This window comes from Panthera onca, chromosome E2 (assembly GCF_046562875.1).
Source record: "Panthera onca isolate mPanOnc1 chromosome E2, mPanOnc1 haplotype 2, whole genome shotgun sequence".
Lineage (NCBI taxonomy): Eukaryota > Metazoa > Chordata > Mammalia > Carnivora > Felidae > Panthera > Panthera onca.
In genome coordinates this window covers 12523249-12539266 of record NC_138353.1, presented here as the reverse complement: position 1 = coordinate 12539266, position 16018 = coordinate 12523249, and the positions used below count along the sequence as shown (strand labels likewise).

At 51.1% G+C, this 16018-nt stretch overlaps 1 protein-coding gene and 1 long non-coding RNA gene across 3 annotated transcripts; one reads left to right on the top strand and one right to left on the bottom strand.

The window, feature by feature from the left end:
• Positions 1 to 289: 289 nt before the first annotated feature.
• Positions 290 to 15049, bottom strand: PLAUR (plasminogen activator, urokinase receptor). 2 transcript variants are annotated; one of them, XM_078438356.2, is made up of 7 exons: positions 14904 to 15049; positions 12981 to 13091; positions 11418 to 11558; positions 4713 to 4871; positions 4013 to 4147; positions 2496 to 2642; positions 290 to 1419 (listed from the first exon to the last, which is right to left on the bottom strand). In XM_078438356.2, exons 1-7 carry the CDS (start codon positions 14959 to 14961, stop codon positions 1166 to 1168), a joined length of 1005 nt encoding a protein of 334 aa, XP_078294482.1. In that variant the 5' UTR covers positions 14962 to 15049; the 3' UTR covers positions 290 to 1165. The 2 variants fall into 2 exon arrangements, with proteins under 2 accessions (XP_078294482.1, XP_078294481.1); XM_078438355.2 differs by having other exon boundaries at positions 11418 to 11561; positions 14904 to 15048.
• LOC145713228 (uncharacterized) lies at positions 13410 to 15980 on the top strand. Its single transcript, XR_014136237.1, has 2 exons — positions 13410 to 14385; positions 14570 to 15980. It is a non-coding gene; the product is annotated as an uncharacterized LOC145713228 (long non-coding RNA).
• The last annotated feature ends 38 nt before the right edge of the window (positions 15981 to 16018 follow it).

Below are 16018 nucleotides of genomic sequence, written 5' to 3'. Positions count from 1 at the left end.
TGGGTGTCCCCAGAGCATGGCAGTCTCAGTGTAGGAGGACTTTCACATGGCAGCTGGCTTCCCCAGAGCCAGTTCCTGAAGCCTGGGCCCAGAACACGGCATGACATAGCTTCCAGACCACCTTCTGTTGGCCAAAGCAGTCACAGAGCCACTCACGTTCAAGAGCTGGAGATGCCACCCCACCTCGTTAAGCCACCACAATGACCATCAGTGATGTGTGATTAGAGGAGGTCCTAAAAGGAAACCCTGTCCCTTACCTGCCCCAGATACCTTGGAAGATGTCTTATCCTTTTGTTCATTAGCCATAGGGTGCTGGGGAATGTAATTTTGTCTCTACGGGTTTGCCTCAGCAAGCATGGGATTCTTCAATGTTGTGCCCCCAGAGTGCCATTGAGATGATATTTGTGTCTTTTTCTCGGTCAGTCTGAAGGCATCCTAGGAAATATAACCCAGCCTCTATCTCCTGCCACCAGGGCATCAGTGGAGATGTAATCCTGTCCTTATTCCTCACTGCAGTGCCTCCAGGGAGCTCCGGCCATCAGAGTAACCCTCCCATTCATCTCCTGTCTCAGAGCCCCCTGGGAGAGGCAGATGCTGCTCCTTAGAACAACAAAGTAGTCTTGACCTTTTGGAGCTCGGGAGAAGAGACTGGAAGGTGAGTGCTTGGGTGAGCGAGTTGGAGCCCACAAATCGATGTGGAGGTGGCTTTGGGTGGGAGTCTACATGGGATCGTTCCCAAGGCTAGGGCCTCAAATGCCTCGGTCCTGCAGTGTGACCCCTGATTCCAGGAAAGGTGCCCCCGCCCCGCCTTCATCCTCCCAAAGATAGATGCTACAGAGACGGGAAGATCGGGCCTTGTTCACTGGTATAAAAATCTTTACTTCAGTATAAAATATTAAATAAAACAAATATTAATTAATAATAACAACGATGGTGCAACAATACTAATGTGACAAGACCTCTCCCGCTGGCCTGCAGCCTATCTCCAGCTTTTCTCCTCTGGTTCTGCAACTCTGTGAGACAGGTGTCTTGACAGCTGGGATGGCTGAGACCCACAGAGGGCGCCACACTGGCCTGAGGTCACACAGCAATTCTGCAGCGCTGGAAGCCGAGGGAAGGGCAAAGGGTTCCCCTGGATCCAGCCAGGGCAGGGGGAGTGTGGGCTTCAGGTCCAGAGGAGAGTGCCCCCCCATAGTCTGGCACTTATAAGCAGGGTGACGGTGAGGCTGAGGTGGGCAGGACCACGCCGGGCGGCACCCCCCGTGCGTGGCTGGCGATCCAGGACTGGATGGTTACAGCCATTTCCAGAACAGCAGGAGACGTTGAGATGGGTCAGGCTGAAGGCTTCAGCCACGTGGAGACTTTGGCACCATGAGGGGGTTGCACAGCCTCTCACTGTGTAGCTTGGGTTGCCCAGGCCTGAGGAGAGAGAAGGCTGTGTGAGCTCCTGGGGCTAGGCCTGGAATTCTCCCCAGGTGACATGCCACCTTGTGGTGGGTGCCACCTGAAGAAAGCGGCAGTTTTAAATGTGGTCCCTCGGGCCCTTCCAGGGGAAGTGTGAAGTCAAAATTATTCTCATAATAATGTTAAAACAGCATTTGGCTCTTCCGCTCTTTTACGTGTGCAGTGGGGTTTTCCAGAAACCCTGGGATATGTGATCTTGCAGCCGACCGAATACAGAAGCAGATAGGAGGCTCCTGGGGCCCCTGGGTGGCTCAGTCGGTTCAGCGTCCGACTTTGGCTCAGGTCATGATCTCACGGTTCGTGAGTTCCAGCTCCGCGTCGGGCTCTGTGCTGACAGCTCGGAGCCTGGAGCCTGCTTTGGATTCTGTGTTTTCTTCTCTCTCTGCCCCTCCCCCGCTCGTGCTCTGTCTCTCTCTGTCTCTCAAAAATAAATAAAAGTTAAAAAAAAGTGAAAAAAAAAAAACCATAGGAGGATCCAGCTGTCTTCTCTTAAGCCAGGCATTAAAGATATTTGCAAAACGGTAGGCCCATGCCGGTCTTCTCATTAAATGTTTTCGTTGTGGAAAGTGGCATTAAAAAAATTTTTTTAAATAAAAAATATGTTCAGATGGGATGAAGTTTTATTTTAAAATAAATTAATAAATACATCTCACTTTTCACTTCTAATGCCGTAAATATCTACAGAGATCATGGACACAAGTAATGGTTTTTAAGAGAATGAGGAAATTTTGAGATGAAAAACGTGGAGAACCACTGGAATAGAGAGGCGGGTCCAGGATGGCACAGGATGGGAGCCCGTGATGGCCGTAGGAAGTCCCACCCACTTGGGGAAGCCCCGCCCCCAGAGAAGCCCACATTCTGTTGCTGAAACACCCATTTCCTAATGGAAGCCCTAATTCCCGACTACACTTTGCACCCTCCCAAAGGAAGTCCTACCTTTTCCACAGGAAGACCCACCTCTATCAGGGCGACCTCTAGCCCACAGCCTCCCACCCACCACTCTCCTTTCCCAGCCTCCTAGAGGGGCTCACCATTACTGCCAGTGGCTTCCAGACATTGACTCATGGGGCCACGGCAGGCAGTCAGGGAAGTCTCTTCCGAGGAACATCCATGGGTGCTGTTCCCCTCACAGCTGTAACACTGGAGGCCATTCAGAGGCAGGTTTTGAAGCTCCACAACTTGGAAGAAGACCAGGACACAGAAACCAAGGAAATTAGCACGGGGGTCTGGGCAGGTGGGTGGAGGGGTGTCCCTCCAGGTATTACCTCCCTAGAACTGTCAACTCGCAGCCTAGAGATGTCTTGGAGCCACCTTGTGGTCAGGCATTTGAACGGCACTCTCTTCTGGCGGGTTCTTTATAGAACCTCTGAGAGAAATCCCACCTCCCGGCTCCTCCTGAGCCCCCATCTGGCCAGGCACTGGGCAAGCAGCTGTGGAAGACCAAAGAGTCCAGCTACCCTGTCCAGTATGGTGGCCACTAGCCAAGTGTGGTTGTTTACATGGGCACTGAAGTTAGCTCGTATTAACTACAGTTCAAAGTTCAGTTCACGTTTCAAGTGCTCAATGGCCAGATGAGGCAGTGGCTACCATATTGGAAGGCACGGGTATAGAACATTTCCATCACTGTGAGAACTTCTGTTGGACAGTACTGGTTTATAACACGAAGGAGCTGGATTACACTGGAGGGGAGGGACAGGGACACGTTTCCCCGAGGACCATACTTCAAAGCAGAGACCTAACAAATGAGAAGTAGCCAGCTAGGCAAACTCCCGTGGGCGAGACGTGTTCCTGGAGGAGAGGGCACTGCATGTGCAAAGGCCATGAGGCAGGATGGAGTTTGGATCAGTGCAGACTGTGAGGCAGACAGGTGCTGATCACATAGGGCATAGGACGGCCTTTGGATTTTATTCTGAGAGCAAGGGGAAGTCGCCGCAGCGACTTGAGGAAGGAGGGGCCCATGCTTGCTCTGGTTTACATTTTTTTTTTTTTTTTAATTTTTTTTCAACGTTTTTTATTTATTTTTGGGACAGAGAGAGACAGAGCATGAACGGGGGAGGGGCAGAGAGAGAGGGAGACACAGAATCGGAAACAGGCTCCAGGCTCCGAGCCATCAGCCCAGAGCCTGACGCGGGGCTCGAACTCACAGACCGCGAGATCGTGACCTGGCTGAAGTCGGACGCTTAACCGACTGCACCACCCAGGCGCCCCTCTGGTTTACATTTTTAAGAAATCACTCTTGCTGCTGTGCTGGGCACTGGCTGTAGGGTGCAGGAGTGGAAGCAGGGGGGCCAGCAAGGTTACTGTAACAATGGAGGCAAGGGCTCCAGGTGGCTCAGACCAGGGAGGTGAGCAGTGGAAAGATTCTAGGAAGCATAAAGCATGGGTCTTGGTAAAGGTTTGACGGGCTCATCGAATTCCCACACAACCCATCTTTGAGGACGGAGAGACCTAGAGAGGAGGGGTGGCCTGCGAGTGAGTGGCAGCAGCCTGGGTACACCTCCCTGCCCCGACCCCAGGCCTCGCGTGGCGCGCGTCCCTTGCCCCTCACCTGGACCCCCGTTGCATTTGGTGGTGTTACAGCACCGCAGGAAATGGAAGGTGTGGTTGTTGTGGAAGCCGGTGGGGCCTGGGCAGCCAGGAAGGTTGCCACAGCCGCGGGTGTGGTGCTCATCCCTTGGACTGCCTGTAGGGGGCAGAGGAGAGAGAGAGATCAGGCTACTGGCCAGGGCTGAGACTGGGTTTGCCCACGGCAGCAGTCATCTGCCCGTTTCCTGCTTCGCGGTTCATTACAGGACCCTCATCTTATTTGGGGCAGCCATTATCTAGCCAAAAGACACATTTTCCACCCGCCACAGGTGTAGTCATATGACTGAGTTCTGGCCAATGTGATATAAATAGATTTTATGCGACTTCCAGAAAGGAGAACCCTCACGAAAGGAAAAGTGCCTATTTTTTGGTCCCTTTTTCTCATTCTTCTTCCTAGAACTTGGACATGAGGTCTGGAGCTCTGGCAGCCATCTTGGACTATGAGGCAATCTTGAGAATGGAAGCAGAGACGAGAAGGCATCTGGGTTCCTGGTGACTGTAGAACTGTCCTAGTGGCCCAGGACTTCGGATCACTAGACTTTTGTGTCACAGAATTAACTTTCTGCCTTGCTTAAATGCTTGTTATTCTGGGGTGGTTGTTAAGTGCAGCCTTGGGACGGGACAAAGCAGGGAGGAGGAGCTGCTGGTAGGTTGGGGCTCACCTTCCAGAGTCCGGTGGGTCACCACCTCCAGGCACTGTTCTCCAGGGCTGCGGCATTGCAGGCTCTGGACCCAGCCTCTCTCACAGCTCAGGTCTGATGAGGCGCAGGAAACACATTCAAGGTAACGGCTTCGGGTTCGGGGAAAGGTGGGAGGCCGACCTGTTTGGAGAGGGGCGGGAGGGTGAGACTCCCTGGGAGAGTCCCGGAGATCTAGTTCCCTTGAAGACTCACTTTAGCGTCAATTCCTCTTCATCTCACCCTTCAGTCAATCATCAAAGCCCTGACCATCCCACCTCCTGAATCTTTCTAGCATCCATCCCCTCCTTTCCAGCCCCATGACCAGGTCAGACCGCCTTCAACACCAGGTTTGTCTTTGGCCTTCTGGTTTCCATTCTTGCCCCCCAACCCCACCAAGTGCATCCCCACACAGCCCTAAAAGGATGCTTCTAATTTTTTTTTTAACATTTATTCAATTTTGAGAGACAGAGAGAGACAGAGCACGAGCAGGGTAGGGGCAGAGAGAGAAGGAGACGCAGAATCTGAGCTCTCAGCACAGAACTTGGAAGGATGCTTCTAATACTTGAATCCGACTCTGCCTCTGCTCTGCGCAAAACCCCTCCATGGCTCCCCGGTGCCCTCAGAATAAAATCCAAGCTACTCAGCACGGCATTCAAGGCCCATCAAAGTCTGGGTCCTGGCCACCTCTCCTGCCTCATCGCCCTCCACTAGCCCCTCAGGCTCTACCCCTCCACAACTTCCCACAGCCCCTGAGTGTACAGGCAGAACACGCTTCCTTGTTCCCTACTCTCCCTGTCTCCTCCTACTCATTTTTCAGGCATCATCTCAAATTTCACCTCCTCTAAGAAGTCCTCCCTCACCTCCCAGGCCGGATCAGGTACCCCTCTGGGGTCCCCTTCCAGCCATGCCCACTTTAGGTCCTCCCCGGGATCCCCAGCAGGTTAGGTCTGGGGGGCTGTCTCCATCATTAACTTGTCCCAACACCACCCAGCACAGGGCCAGGGCCAGAGAAGATATTCAATAAATATTTGTTAAATGAATGAATCAACAATTGATCAAAACTCTGCTATCGTTCCCTGTGGTAGCCAATCTCCGAGCCCCCAGGACCCCTCGCTCCTGGTATGTGTGCCCTTATAGGGGCTGACCTGTATAACTAAGAGGAATATTGTGGAAATGATGGCGTATAACTCTTGTGCAAGATCGTAAAAGGCACTGCAACTCCTCCCTGGCTCTCTCTTGGATTCCTTGGTCTGGAGGGGATCCAGCTATCACGTTGTTAGGACACTCAAATACTCCGCGTACTCGTCTACATGGCGAGGAACTGAGGCCTTTTGCCCAAGTCACGGGATCACATCGTCCGTGAGAGTGAAGCTCCCTTTGGAGCCAGCAGTCACCTTGACTACACCTGCATGAAAGATCTAGAATCATCTGTGCAATCAGCATCTGAAAGATCTAGAATCATCTAGAATCATCTAGATTCATCTGGAAGTTACTTCCAGATTCTTGACCTTCAGAAACTTTGTGAAATAATACACGCTTAATTTTGTTTCGAGTTTTGGGACAATCTGCAATGCGGCCACAGATAATTAATACACTCCCCAGTTGTGTCAGGGATCCAAGCCTCACTTGATCGATCTGTGAAAACTCGGCCTCTCACCCCTTCTGGTCCAGGCCAAGAGGATGAATTATTTTTCCCTGGAAACACCATAGCCATTTCCTCTGCCCAGGCCTTGGCCCACACCATTCCTGAGCCTGGCATGCCCTCCCCTTCCTGACCCCAAATATCCAAGTTGAGTTGGGGCCAAGTCTTGCATCAGAGAGAGGACGGTCTCAGCCCCTCTCTCAACTGGCAGGCCAGCTGCTGGAATTAGGTGAATCATTTACATCCAAAGCCAAATCTTCCCCAACCCTAAAGAAAAGTAACTAAAATTCCAACATGAACTTCCATGAAAACAACAACAACAACAACAAACACCATTGGGTTTGATTGCCGTCCCCACTCTCATACCACTCTAGGGTCCCCTGGTGAACTTTTCTATCTCATTCTTCTAAATGTGGGTGATCCTCAGGGCTCTGTCTCGGGCAGTTTTCATTTCTCACGGTACGCGCTCTCCCATGGGGACCCTATCCATCGACCTGATTTCATTTCCATGTGTTTGCTGGGAACTCACTCCAGGCAGGACTTCTCTCTGAGCTCCACATCCGTACACCCAACTGCTTCCTGGAGGCCCCCTGACTATCCCTCAAACACCTGAATCGCTACATGCCCCAAGGGGAGCTCTCCTTCTTCTCTAAACTGGTCCTTCGCTCCTGAATTCCACATCTCTGAGGTGGCCCCGTTCTTCAGTCCCCCAGGGCAGACATCTGGCAGGTTCCTTGATCCTCTGCATCCAGCATCAATTTGGATATTTCTAGTTGCCCCGTCTTCTAGTTCTTTAATCCTTTGGCCGCACGGCACACATCTTTTAAGCACATCTATTAGGCTGTTAATTTCAGTCACTATTCTGTATTTCCTGTTTGACTCTTTTAAAAAACGGACACCACATTTCTGCTAAAATTTATCCTATTCTCTATTTTTTGGACTCTGTTGGTCATGGCTTATTTATTTATTTATTAAAAAAATTCTTTTTAATGTTTGTTTTTGAGAGAGAGACACACAGAGTGCGAGTGGGGGAGGGTCAGAGAGAGAGGGAGACAGAGAACCCGGAGCAGGCTCCAGGCTCTGAGCTGTCAGCACAGAGCCCGACGCGGGGCTCGAACTCACAAACGGTGAGATCAGACCTGAGCCGAAGTCGGACGCTTAACCGACTGAGCCACCCAGGTGCCCTGATTATGGCTATTTTTAATTTCCCTGTCGGGGCCCCTGGGTGGCTCAGTCGGTTAAGCGTCCGACTTCGGCTCACGTCATGATCTTGCAGTCTGTGAGTTCGAGCCCCGCGTCGGGCTCTGTGCTGACAGCTCAGAGCCTGGAGCCTGTTTCGGATTCTGTGTCTCCCTCTCTGACCCTCCCCCATTATGCTCTGTCTCTCTCTGTCTCAAAAATAAATAAACGTTAAAAAAAATTAAATAAATAAATAAATAAATAAATAAATAAATAAATTTCCCTGTCTAATAATTCTACTATCTGAATCATTACGGGTCTGTTTCTACTGTTGGATTTTTCTCTTGGTTTCCTGTTAATTGGTCCTTTTTATTTTCTTTGGGGTACCTTGTAAGTTTTGATTAGATGCCAGACATCACAATGAAAATTTGTAAAGGCTCTAAATAATGTTATTTTCTTCCCGAAAGGGGTAGGTTTTCTTCCTGCTGACGATCAGATGTAGGCATTTTTAGGGCTGGTCTATTTCAGTTTTGCCCTTATGCCTCGGGTGTGGACTGAGAGGAAAGCGTGGGGTGGTTACCAAGGCCTCTCTCTCTCCAACTTGGCAACTTTGGTCTTTCCAGCATCATATGCCTGCTGGAATCTTTGCTCAGTTCTGTAACTTCCCAGATACTATTTTCTGCTGAGTTTCTTGGAGTTTCACCCTATGCACATACAGCCTGCCAATGACTTAAAAGAAGTTTGCAAATCTGGGGACTCCCTTTTCTGTGGTTCCATGTGTTCCAGGATTTTACCACTCATTTTCTAGACACTCTGGCAGCCCTAGACTCTGACCCTTGTCTGCTCAGCCTAGTGATGATCTCCCTTATTTGGGTTCTATTTCCTCTCCTCAACAGTGAATTGGAAAGTGCACCCAAGGAAACACCCAGCTTGTCTGCATAACTCAACTTCTGTGCTTCCCTTATTTCAAGGATCGTAGCATCTCAACTTCCTCTCTTCATTTGCTGCTCTCCAGTGACCTCAAATAATTATTTATAATTTGTCCAGCTTTTCTGGCTGTGACTGGCAGATTAGTCCAATACATGTGATCCCATCATGACCAGAACTGCAAACCAACCTCCATGTCTAATCCATCACTAAGTCCCGCTCATCTACCTGCTAAATAGTTCTTTTTTAAAGAATATTTATTTATGGGAGCACCTGGGTGCCTCAGTTGGTTGAGCAGCCGACTTCAGCTCGGGTCATGATCTCTCGGTTCGTGAGTTCGGGCCCTGAGTCAGGCTCTGTGCTGACACCTCAGAGCCTGGAGCCTGCTTCGGATTCTGTGTCTCCCTCCCTCTCTCTCTCTCTCCCTCCCTCCCTCGTTCATGCTCTGTCTGTCTCTCTCTCTCTCAAAAATGAATAAAAATTAAAAAAACTTTTTGTTTATTTATTTACTTATTTACTTATTTATTTATTTATTTAGAGACAGACAGACAGCATGAGTGAGGAAGGAACAGAGAGACAGAGGGAGAGAGAGAGTCCCAAGCAGGCTCCACGCTGTCAGCACAGACCCTGATGTGGGGCTCGAACTCACAAACCTCGAGATCATGACCTGAGCCGAAACCAAGAGTCAGATACTCAACCGATGGAGTCACCTGGGCGCCCCCTCTGCTAAACCCTTCTTCAATCCACCCCCCTTCTCTCCATCTGCATGGCTGACATTCTAAAAAAAATTTTTTTTTCAACGTTTTTAATTTATTTTTGGGACAGAGAGAGACAGAGCACGAACGGGGGAGGGGCAGAGAGAGAGGGAGACACAGAATCGGAAACAGGCTCCAGGCTCCGAGCCGTCAGCCCAGAGCCTGACGCGGGGCTCGAACTCACGGACCGCGAGATCGTGACCTGGCTGAAGTCGGACGCTTAACCGACTGCGCCCCCCAGGCGCCCCTGCATGGCTGACATTCTAATCCAGTCGCCCTCTTCTTCATCGGGACAGCCTCAGCCAACTCCAAGTTGGACTCTCCTCATCTACTCTCCCTCCATCATTGCCTCCCTCTGAGGTCAGAATAATTTGTTTAACAATCCAAATCTGATGGTGACACTCTCTGCTTAAAACCCTTCCATGACCTCCCACTGTTCCCCAGACGGTCTATGTTCCTCACCACAGCCTAGAAGGCCGTGTGGAATATGACCCTGCCAGGTGCACCAGCTCCTCTTGCCGGTTTTTTCCTCCCCGCAGTCATCCTACTTTCATCCACCCTTGTGTCTGTCGCTCTCCCCAGAAAACCCTTCCCCCTGTCTTTTTAATAATCTGACTCCTACTCATCCCTCAAGATCCAGCCTAGTCATTGCTTCCTGTAGGAAGACTTCCCTGACCTGAGTCCAGTATTTCCCCCCAAGGGTCCCACAGCCCCAACGCTTCATGCCTCCCGGCCCCGATCACTCTGGTGTCTGTTTCCTTTATCTCAGCCCTGAAAGTTCTGGACTATGTTTCCCCATTACAGCTCTGACCCCTCTGATCTGTTTCCCCATCCTGGCGCTGACTAATCTTAGCAGTCACTGTCTGGTGATGGGTCTCTCATCCCCACTCCCACCCCACTGGACTGTAAGCCCAGTGGTAAGGCCCAAAGCTGTCCCGGTCACCTCTGTATCCCCAGTATCACATAAGTACAGGATGGGGTTTAACCAACTATTCCAGTCACCGCCCGCAGGATAAAATGGCCTTAGAAATGGGGCTGGTATAGTTTTACTATTTACTAAATTACTGAATTGATAGCTGCTGCCCCAAGCTTGCTGGTGGACCCCTGGCCACTCCCAACTCTCTATTTATTTCCTTAAAAAATTTTTTTTGTAATGTTTATTTATTTTTGAGAGAGAGAGAAAGAGAGAGAGAGAGAGAAAGCATGAATGGGGGAGGAGCAGAAAGAGAGGGAGACACAGAATCTGAAGCAGGCTCCAGGCTCTGAGTTGTCAGCACAGAGCCTGACGCGGGGCTTGAACCCACGAACCGTGAGATCATGACCTGAGCTGAATGCTCAGATGCTTAACCGACTGAACCACCCAGGCACCCCCCCGCCAACTCTCTCTTTAGAACCCTATGTTCCCAAGATTCATCAGCTAAGGTGGGAGAGGGGTGCTCCAGGAGTCTGTTCTGACTGGTCAGTGCCTTATGCATCAACTGATATCGTTAAATATTTTGAATATTATCTGCAGTTAGAATTAATTGAGTCTACTCCATTATTAGTGCTTTCCTTATGCAAATCTAACAGCAAGATGATGCTAGTGACCCTTCCCTGAAAATAAACATCTGGGGGCGCCTGGGTGGCTCAGTCGGTTGAGCGTCCGACTTCGGCTCAGGTCATGATCTCACAGTTCGTGGGTTCGAGCCCTGCGTCGGGCTCTGTGCTGACAGCTCAGAGCCTGGAGCCTGTTTCAGATTCTGTGTCTCCCTCTCTCTCTGACCCTCCCCCGTTCATGCTCTCTCTCTGTCTCAAAAATAAATAAACGTTAAAAAAATTAAAAAAAAGAAAAGAAAGAAAATAAACATCTGATTCAGTCCCCGCCAACAGATGGAAGTTTGAGGTCAGGAAGGATGAACAAGAAACAGTGCAAACGCAGGTGCTCTGCTTAACTGACGTCATTGTGACTGGTCTGGACTTAGCCAATTTCCTTCCTCACCAGGTCCAGAAAGAGGAAACGGCATGCATGACCAAGCAACATGGATCCGTTGCTTCCTACCCTCTCCTGTGGGAACTTGAGCCTTTCTAAGGCTTTTTGTTAGACGGGCATTTGCATGGGGGCTGGTGGGGACAGGATCAGGAGAAGGACGAGTTTAAGTCAGAGATGGTGGGGGGGTCGGGGACGGCAAGGGCTGCCCAACTCACCAGCTCTGGGTCGGTTGCACAAGTCAGACCCACACACGGCCTCCGTGAGAGTGATGATCTTCACACCTGTCCGATAGCTCATGGTCCTGTTGCTTTTCTCTGGGTGAGCACAGCCTCTCTCCACCACCTCCAGCTCGTCACCTACTGTGAGGAATGCGTCTCTGTCACCCCAAAGGCTCCACTGGGCTCAACCGGCCTCTGATACTCCTGGTCATATGGTCACCCACTTCCGGGGCTGACCTCTTCTCTTGGGGCCAGCTGTCTCCCCTCTCCCCCTCCCAGCACAGAGAACCTACTCTCTCTTAGGGACAACACTGTTGTGGAGAACTTCTGGATCCATCTATCCCTCCTGCCCAGCTTAGCAGTGAGATGCCTCTAATAGGATTTTTTTTTTTTTTAAGCAGGCTGCATGCCCAACGCTGGGCTTGAACTCACGATGCTGAGATCAAGACTCAAATGCTCCACCAACTGAGCCACCCAGGCTCCTCTCTAATAGGAATTTTTAAAGGAAAATGTTACAAGCTTGCCAAATAGTATAAGAGAGTGATATAGTAAATATTGTGTATCTGTCACCAAACTTTATAAAGTATTAGCATTTTGTTTCAGATATTTTTAAAAAGGAACTTAAATTTAAAAGATACATTTAGGGGTGCCTGGGTGGTTCAGTCGGTTAAGCGTCTGACTTCAGCTCAGGTCATGATCTCAGCCTGTGAGTTCGAACCCCGCGTCGGGCCTCTGTGCTGACAGCTCAGAGCCTGGAGCCTGCTTTGGATTCTGTGTCTCCCTCTCTCTCTGCCCCGCCCCTGCTCATGCTCTGTCTCTCTCTGTTTCCAAAATAAATAAAAACATTAAAAAAATTTTTTTTAAAGATAAATTTAAAGTCTCCTGATCACTCCCCCACATCCATTGCCCTTATGCCCTGCCCAGAAGCAACTACTGGCACAGACAATTCTCACACTGGGTGTGCCTAACATACTGTTGTTTATTTGGACAGTGTTTATTTATTGTATATTGTTACATACTATTTACATTAAAAGGTATCATACTCTGCAACGTGCTTTTTCTCTCTCAACCTTATGTTTTTGAGATGTATCCACTTTAATGCCTACAGCTCTAGTTCCTTCATTTAAACTGCCTGCAGCATTCCATTGTGTGCTTATGCCATGTTTCTCCTCTGCTGATGACTAATCTGTATCACAGACGTCACTGCTGAGAACCTTCTTATACACGTGTCTCTGGGCACGTGTGTCCAAGGTTCTTCAGGCTTTCTATATTCCTAGGAGTTGAACTGCTGGCTGTGGGGTATGCTAATCTTCACCTGTACGAGATATTGCCAAATTGGTCTTTGCGGGGGATGCACCAATTTACCCCCGCTATTAACAGGGTCTGCAGCCTCACATTCTTATCCATTCTTTGCTTTGTCAGTGTTTCGAATGCTTGTCAATCTGGTGGGTGTGAAATGGGGTCTCCTTGTCTTTTTCCTTTGCACTTCCCTGATTACTGGTGAGATGAGGGTTCTTGGCCACTCGAGTTCCCTGCAGGAACCAAGTGCGGGAATCTCACCTTCCCACATGCGCATGACCGTGGTCCTGCAGAGGTCCTGGCCCGGGGCACACTCTTCCACCTGGCACTTCCCGGTCCTCCCACACAGCATGCACTGCAGGCCCCAGGAGGCTGGGGGAAGAAAGAGGAGAGGAAAGATTGTTATAGCTCCGTGCCAGGGTCCCCCCTTGCCCCTTCATGCCCCAATACCGGGACCAAGTCTCCAGGCCCTGTGCACTCAAGTTTATGCTCCGCGTTCGGCCCGACCTTTAGTTACAACACTGGGTTCAGGCCAGCTGCTTCCAGTCTATCTCTAGCCCCACGTTGTATCTACGTCCCCCTACCCTAAAGTTCTATCCCCGCCCACAATACCTCTCTAAAGTCCCGCCCTGGCTCATTTTCCCTTGAATTCGGTACCCACGCGGGGCCAATCCTGAAAGTCCAGTCCTCACCCTCTGTCCATCTGGACCATCTAGCCTAACTGCAGTTTAGGTGCTTCCCCCCACCGCACCGGGCCTCGGTCTATTCTGCCTCTGAAGCTCTCCGAGGGGCGGTCTACGCTCACCCTACTGCAGCTGATCTTCCTTCTACCCCACTTCCCCGTGCCTTCCACCAACTATCCCCCCGTTAACGACCCCAAACTCTACTCTTTTCCCAAAGTTCTCTCCCCGACCATCAGCCCAGGCCAAAGTTCTAACTCCGCCCACCAGACCTCTGGAGGTTCTAACCCCCACTACTGTAGCCTCGGTCTAAGTTCTCTCCGGGCTCACCGTGAGCTCCTCCCCCGAAGCGCTCTCCCCGCCCACAGGCTCCTCCCCCAAAGCTCTCTCCCCGCCCACAGGCTCCTCCCACGAAGCTCTCTCCCCGCCCACCGGCCCCTTCCCCGAAGCTCTCTCCCCGCCCACCGGCCCCTTCCCCGAAGCTCTCTCCCCGCCCACCGGCCCCTTCCCCGAAGCTCTCTCCCCGCCCACAGGCTCCTCCCACGAAGCTCTCTCCCCGCCCGCCAGTTCCTCCCGAGGTTCTAGCCCCAGCCCTCTCCACGTCCTGCGGTTATAACTCCGCCCACTAGCTCCGCCCCAGCTCCTATCCCCGCCTACCAGGCCTCCCCTGCAGTAGGTCCCTTCCCCACCCCAAATTCGCACTCCCCTGGAGTCATTACTCATTCTTGGCCACGAATGATCCGGAGAGCTTTTCGGATTATTCAGTGTCGAACCACCCCGCAACCCCCGTTCCCGCCCCGCCTTGACTCAGTTCCTTCTCAATTTCCTCTCGCTTTTCAACCCTCTCCGGTACATTTACGGGGAAAAAGAGTAGAGAGGGTAGCGTCGGCCAGGGGACAGTGAAAGCAAAGGTCCTCGAGGTTCGAGGGACAAGCCCTGGATCCCAAGCCCCTGCCTCCGCGACGTTCGGCCTCCCTAGACCTCTGGTAAAATGAAGCTCCGTCCTCCCTGTCTTTCAAGCGGCTGGTCGGTGGGGGGAGATCCGACAGCGTGGAGAAGTCTGCGCAACGTTCCTGCTGCGGGGTCAGAATCCCACTTACTCAAGGGCTGGCTGTGTGACCTCGGACCGGTTACTTAACCTCTCTGTGCCGGTTTCCTTCTCTGAAGCAGGGCTAAGACTAGTCCAGCCCGTCCAGTTTGAAATTGCAAGGAAAGCGCTTAGAAGAGCGGCCGGAATAAAGAACGCACTCACTCAACGGTGGCTGTGGTTAACTACACGCCTTCGCTCGACTAATATTGCTTGAGCACCTACTGTGGGCCGGGTACGGTGCTGTGTGGGGCTGCAGACAGCAGGATTATTATTTGAGTGTGTGGGTGGGGGGTGCTGGAGACTGAGCCCTCGCCCTCCAACCCGTCGAACTCTGAGGCCACCGCCCTCCCCCACCCTCTCCTCTAAGTTCAAGACCCAGCTCCCCGCTCAGAGGTTCCGGCATCCAGTCCCTACCTGGAATGCAGGTCTGAAACAGCAGCAGCAGCAGCGACAGCAGCAGCGGGCGGCCCATGTCTGGTGGCAGCAGGTCCTGTCGGCGGCCTCCCTGCACCTCTCAGTCTGGCCTGGGGAAGGAGACAGTTTTGTGGCCCCGGGGCTCCTCCCAGAGATTTTGCGAAAGAGCGAGTCAGCCCCAGATGCGTGGGTGACTCCCTCTCCTCCCCCCACACCCCTCCTCCTCAAAAACTTCCTTTGCCAGGGCGCGGCCGGCCAGGAGTAGGGGGGCTGGCTCTGCTCTGACTCATGTGTAGTGGTCACGGGCCGTCTCCAGTCAGCCGAGGTGCAAATTCCAATTCTCCTGCTTCCTGCTATGGGGCCTCGAGCGAAGGACCTCAGCGGGCCGGTTAAAACTCCTGATGGGACATTTGATCATCAGTTATTGTTAACGATTTTTGTTAGTTTTGTGAGAAGGGATAATGGTGTTGTGGTTATGTGGGGAAATGTCTTTATCATTAGAGATGCACGCGGGAATATTTGGAGGTGGAATAATGTAATGTCTCTAATTTGCCTTAAAACACTTGAGCCAAAAAAGTAGATCTTGCTGTTATGAAAATGGTTTTGCAGTTATGCGAGAAATTGTTCTTAGTTTTTAGAGACGTTAACTTAAATATTTAGAGGTGAATGTCACTGATGTCTGAGTTTACTTTAAAATGCTGTAGGAAACAAGAAAGGCAGAATACTTGCATCAATTATATCAGGGTAACCAGGGTAACTGACTTGCCATTCTGTCTCCTTTTCTGTGTGTTTGTAATGGTCCCTAATAAATTTTTTAAAAAGTAAAATAGGGGTGCCTGGGTGGCTCAGTTGGTTGGGCGTCCGACTTGGGCTCAGGTCATGATCTCCCAGTTCGTGGATTCGAGCCCCGCGTCGGACTCTGTGCTGACAGCTCAGAGCCTGGAGTCTGCTTTGGATTCTGTGTCTCCTCTCTGCCTCTCCCATGCTCATGCTGTCTCTCTCTCTCTCTCTCTCTCTCAATAATAATTAAATGTTAAAAAAATGTTTTTTTAATAAAATCACATGTAAAAGATGAAACAGTCTAGTGTCTCCATCTCGGGGTGCTTCTGACCGAC

Excerpts from the sequence above, each read along its gene's own strand:
- PLAUR (XM_078438355.2), bottom strand. The coding sequence starts at position 14,961 with ATGGGCCGCCCGCTGCTGCTGTCGCTGCTGCTGCTGCTGTTTCAGACC. Across the intron at positions 13,092-14,903 it reads GTTTCAGACCTGCATTCCAG|CCTCCTGGGGCCTGCAGTGC; the intron begins GTAGGGACTGGA and ends TTCTTCCCCCAG. Across the intron at positions 11,562-12,980 it reads GGTCATGCGCATGTGGGAAG|TAGGTGACGAGCTGGAGGTG; the intron begins GTGAGATTCCCG and ends CATTCCTCACAG.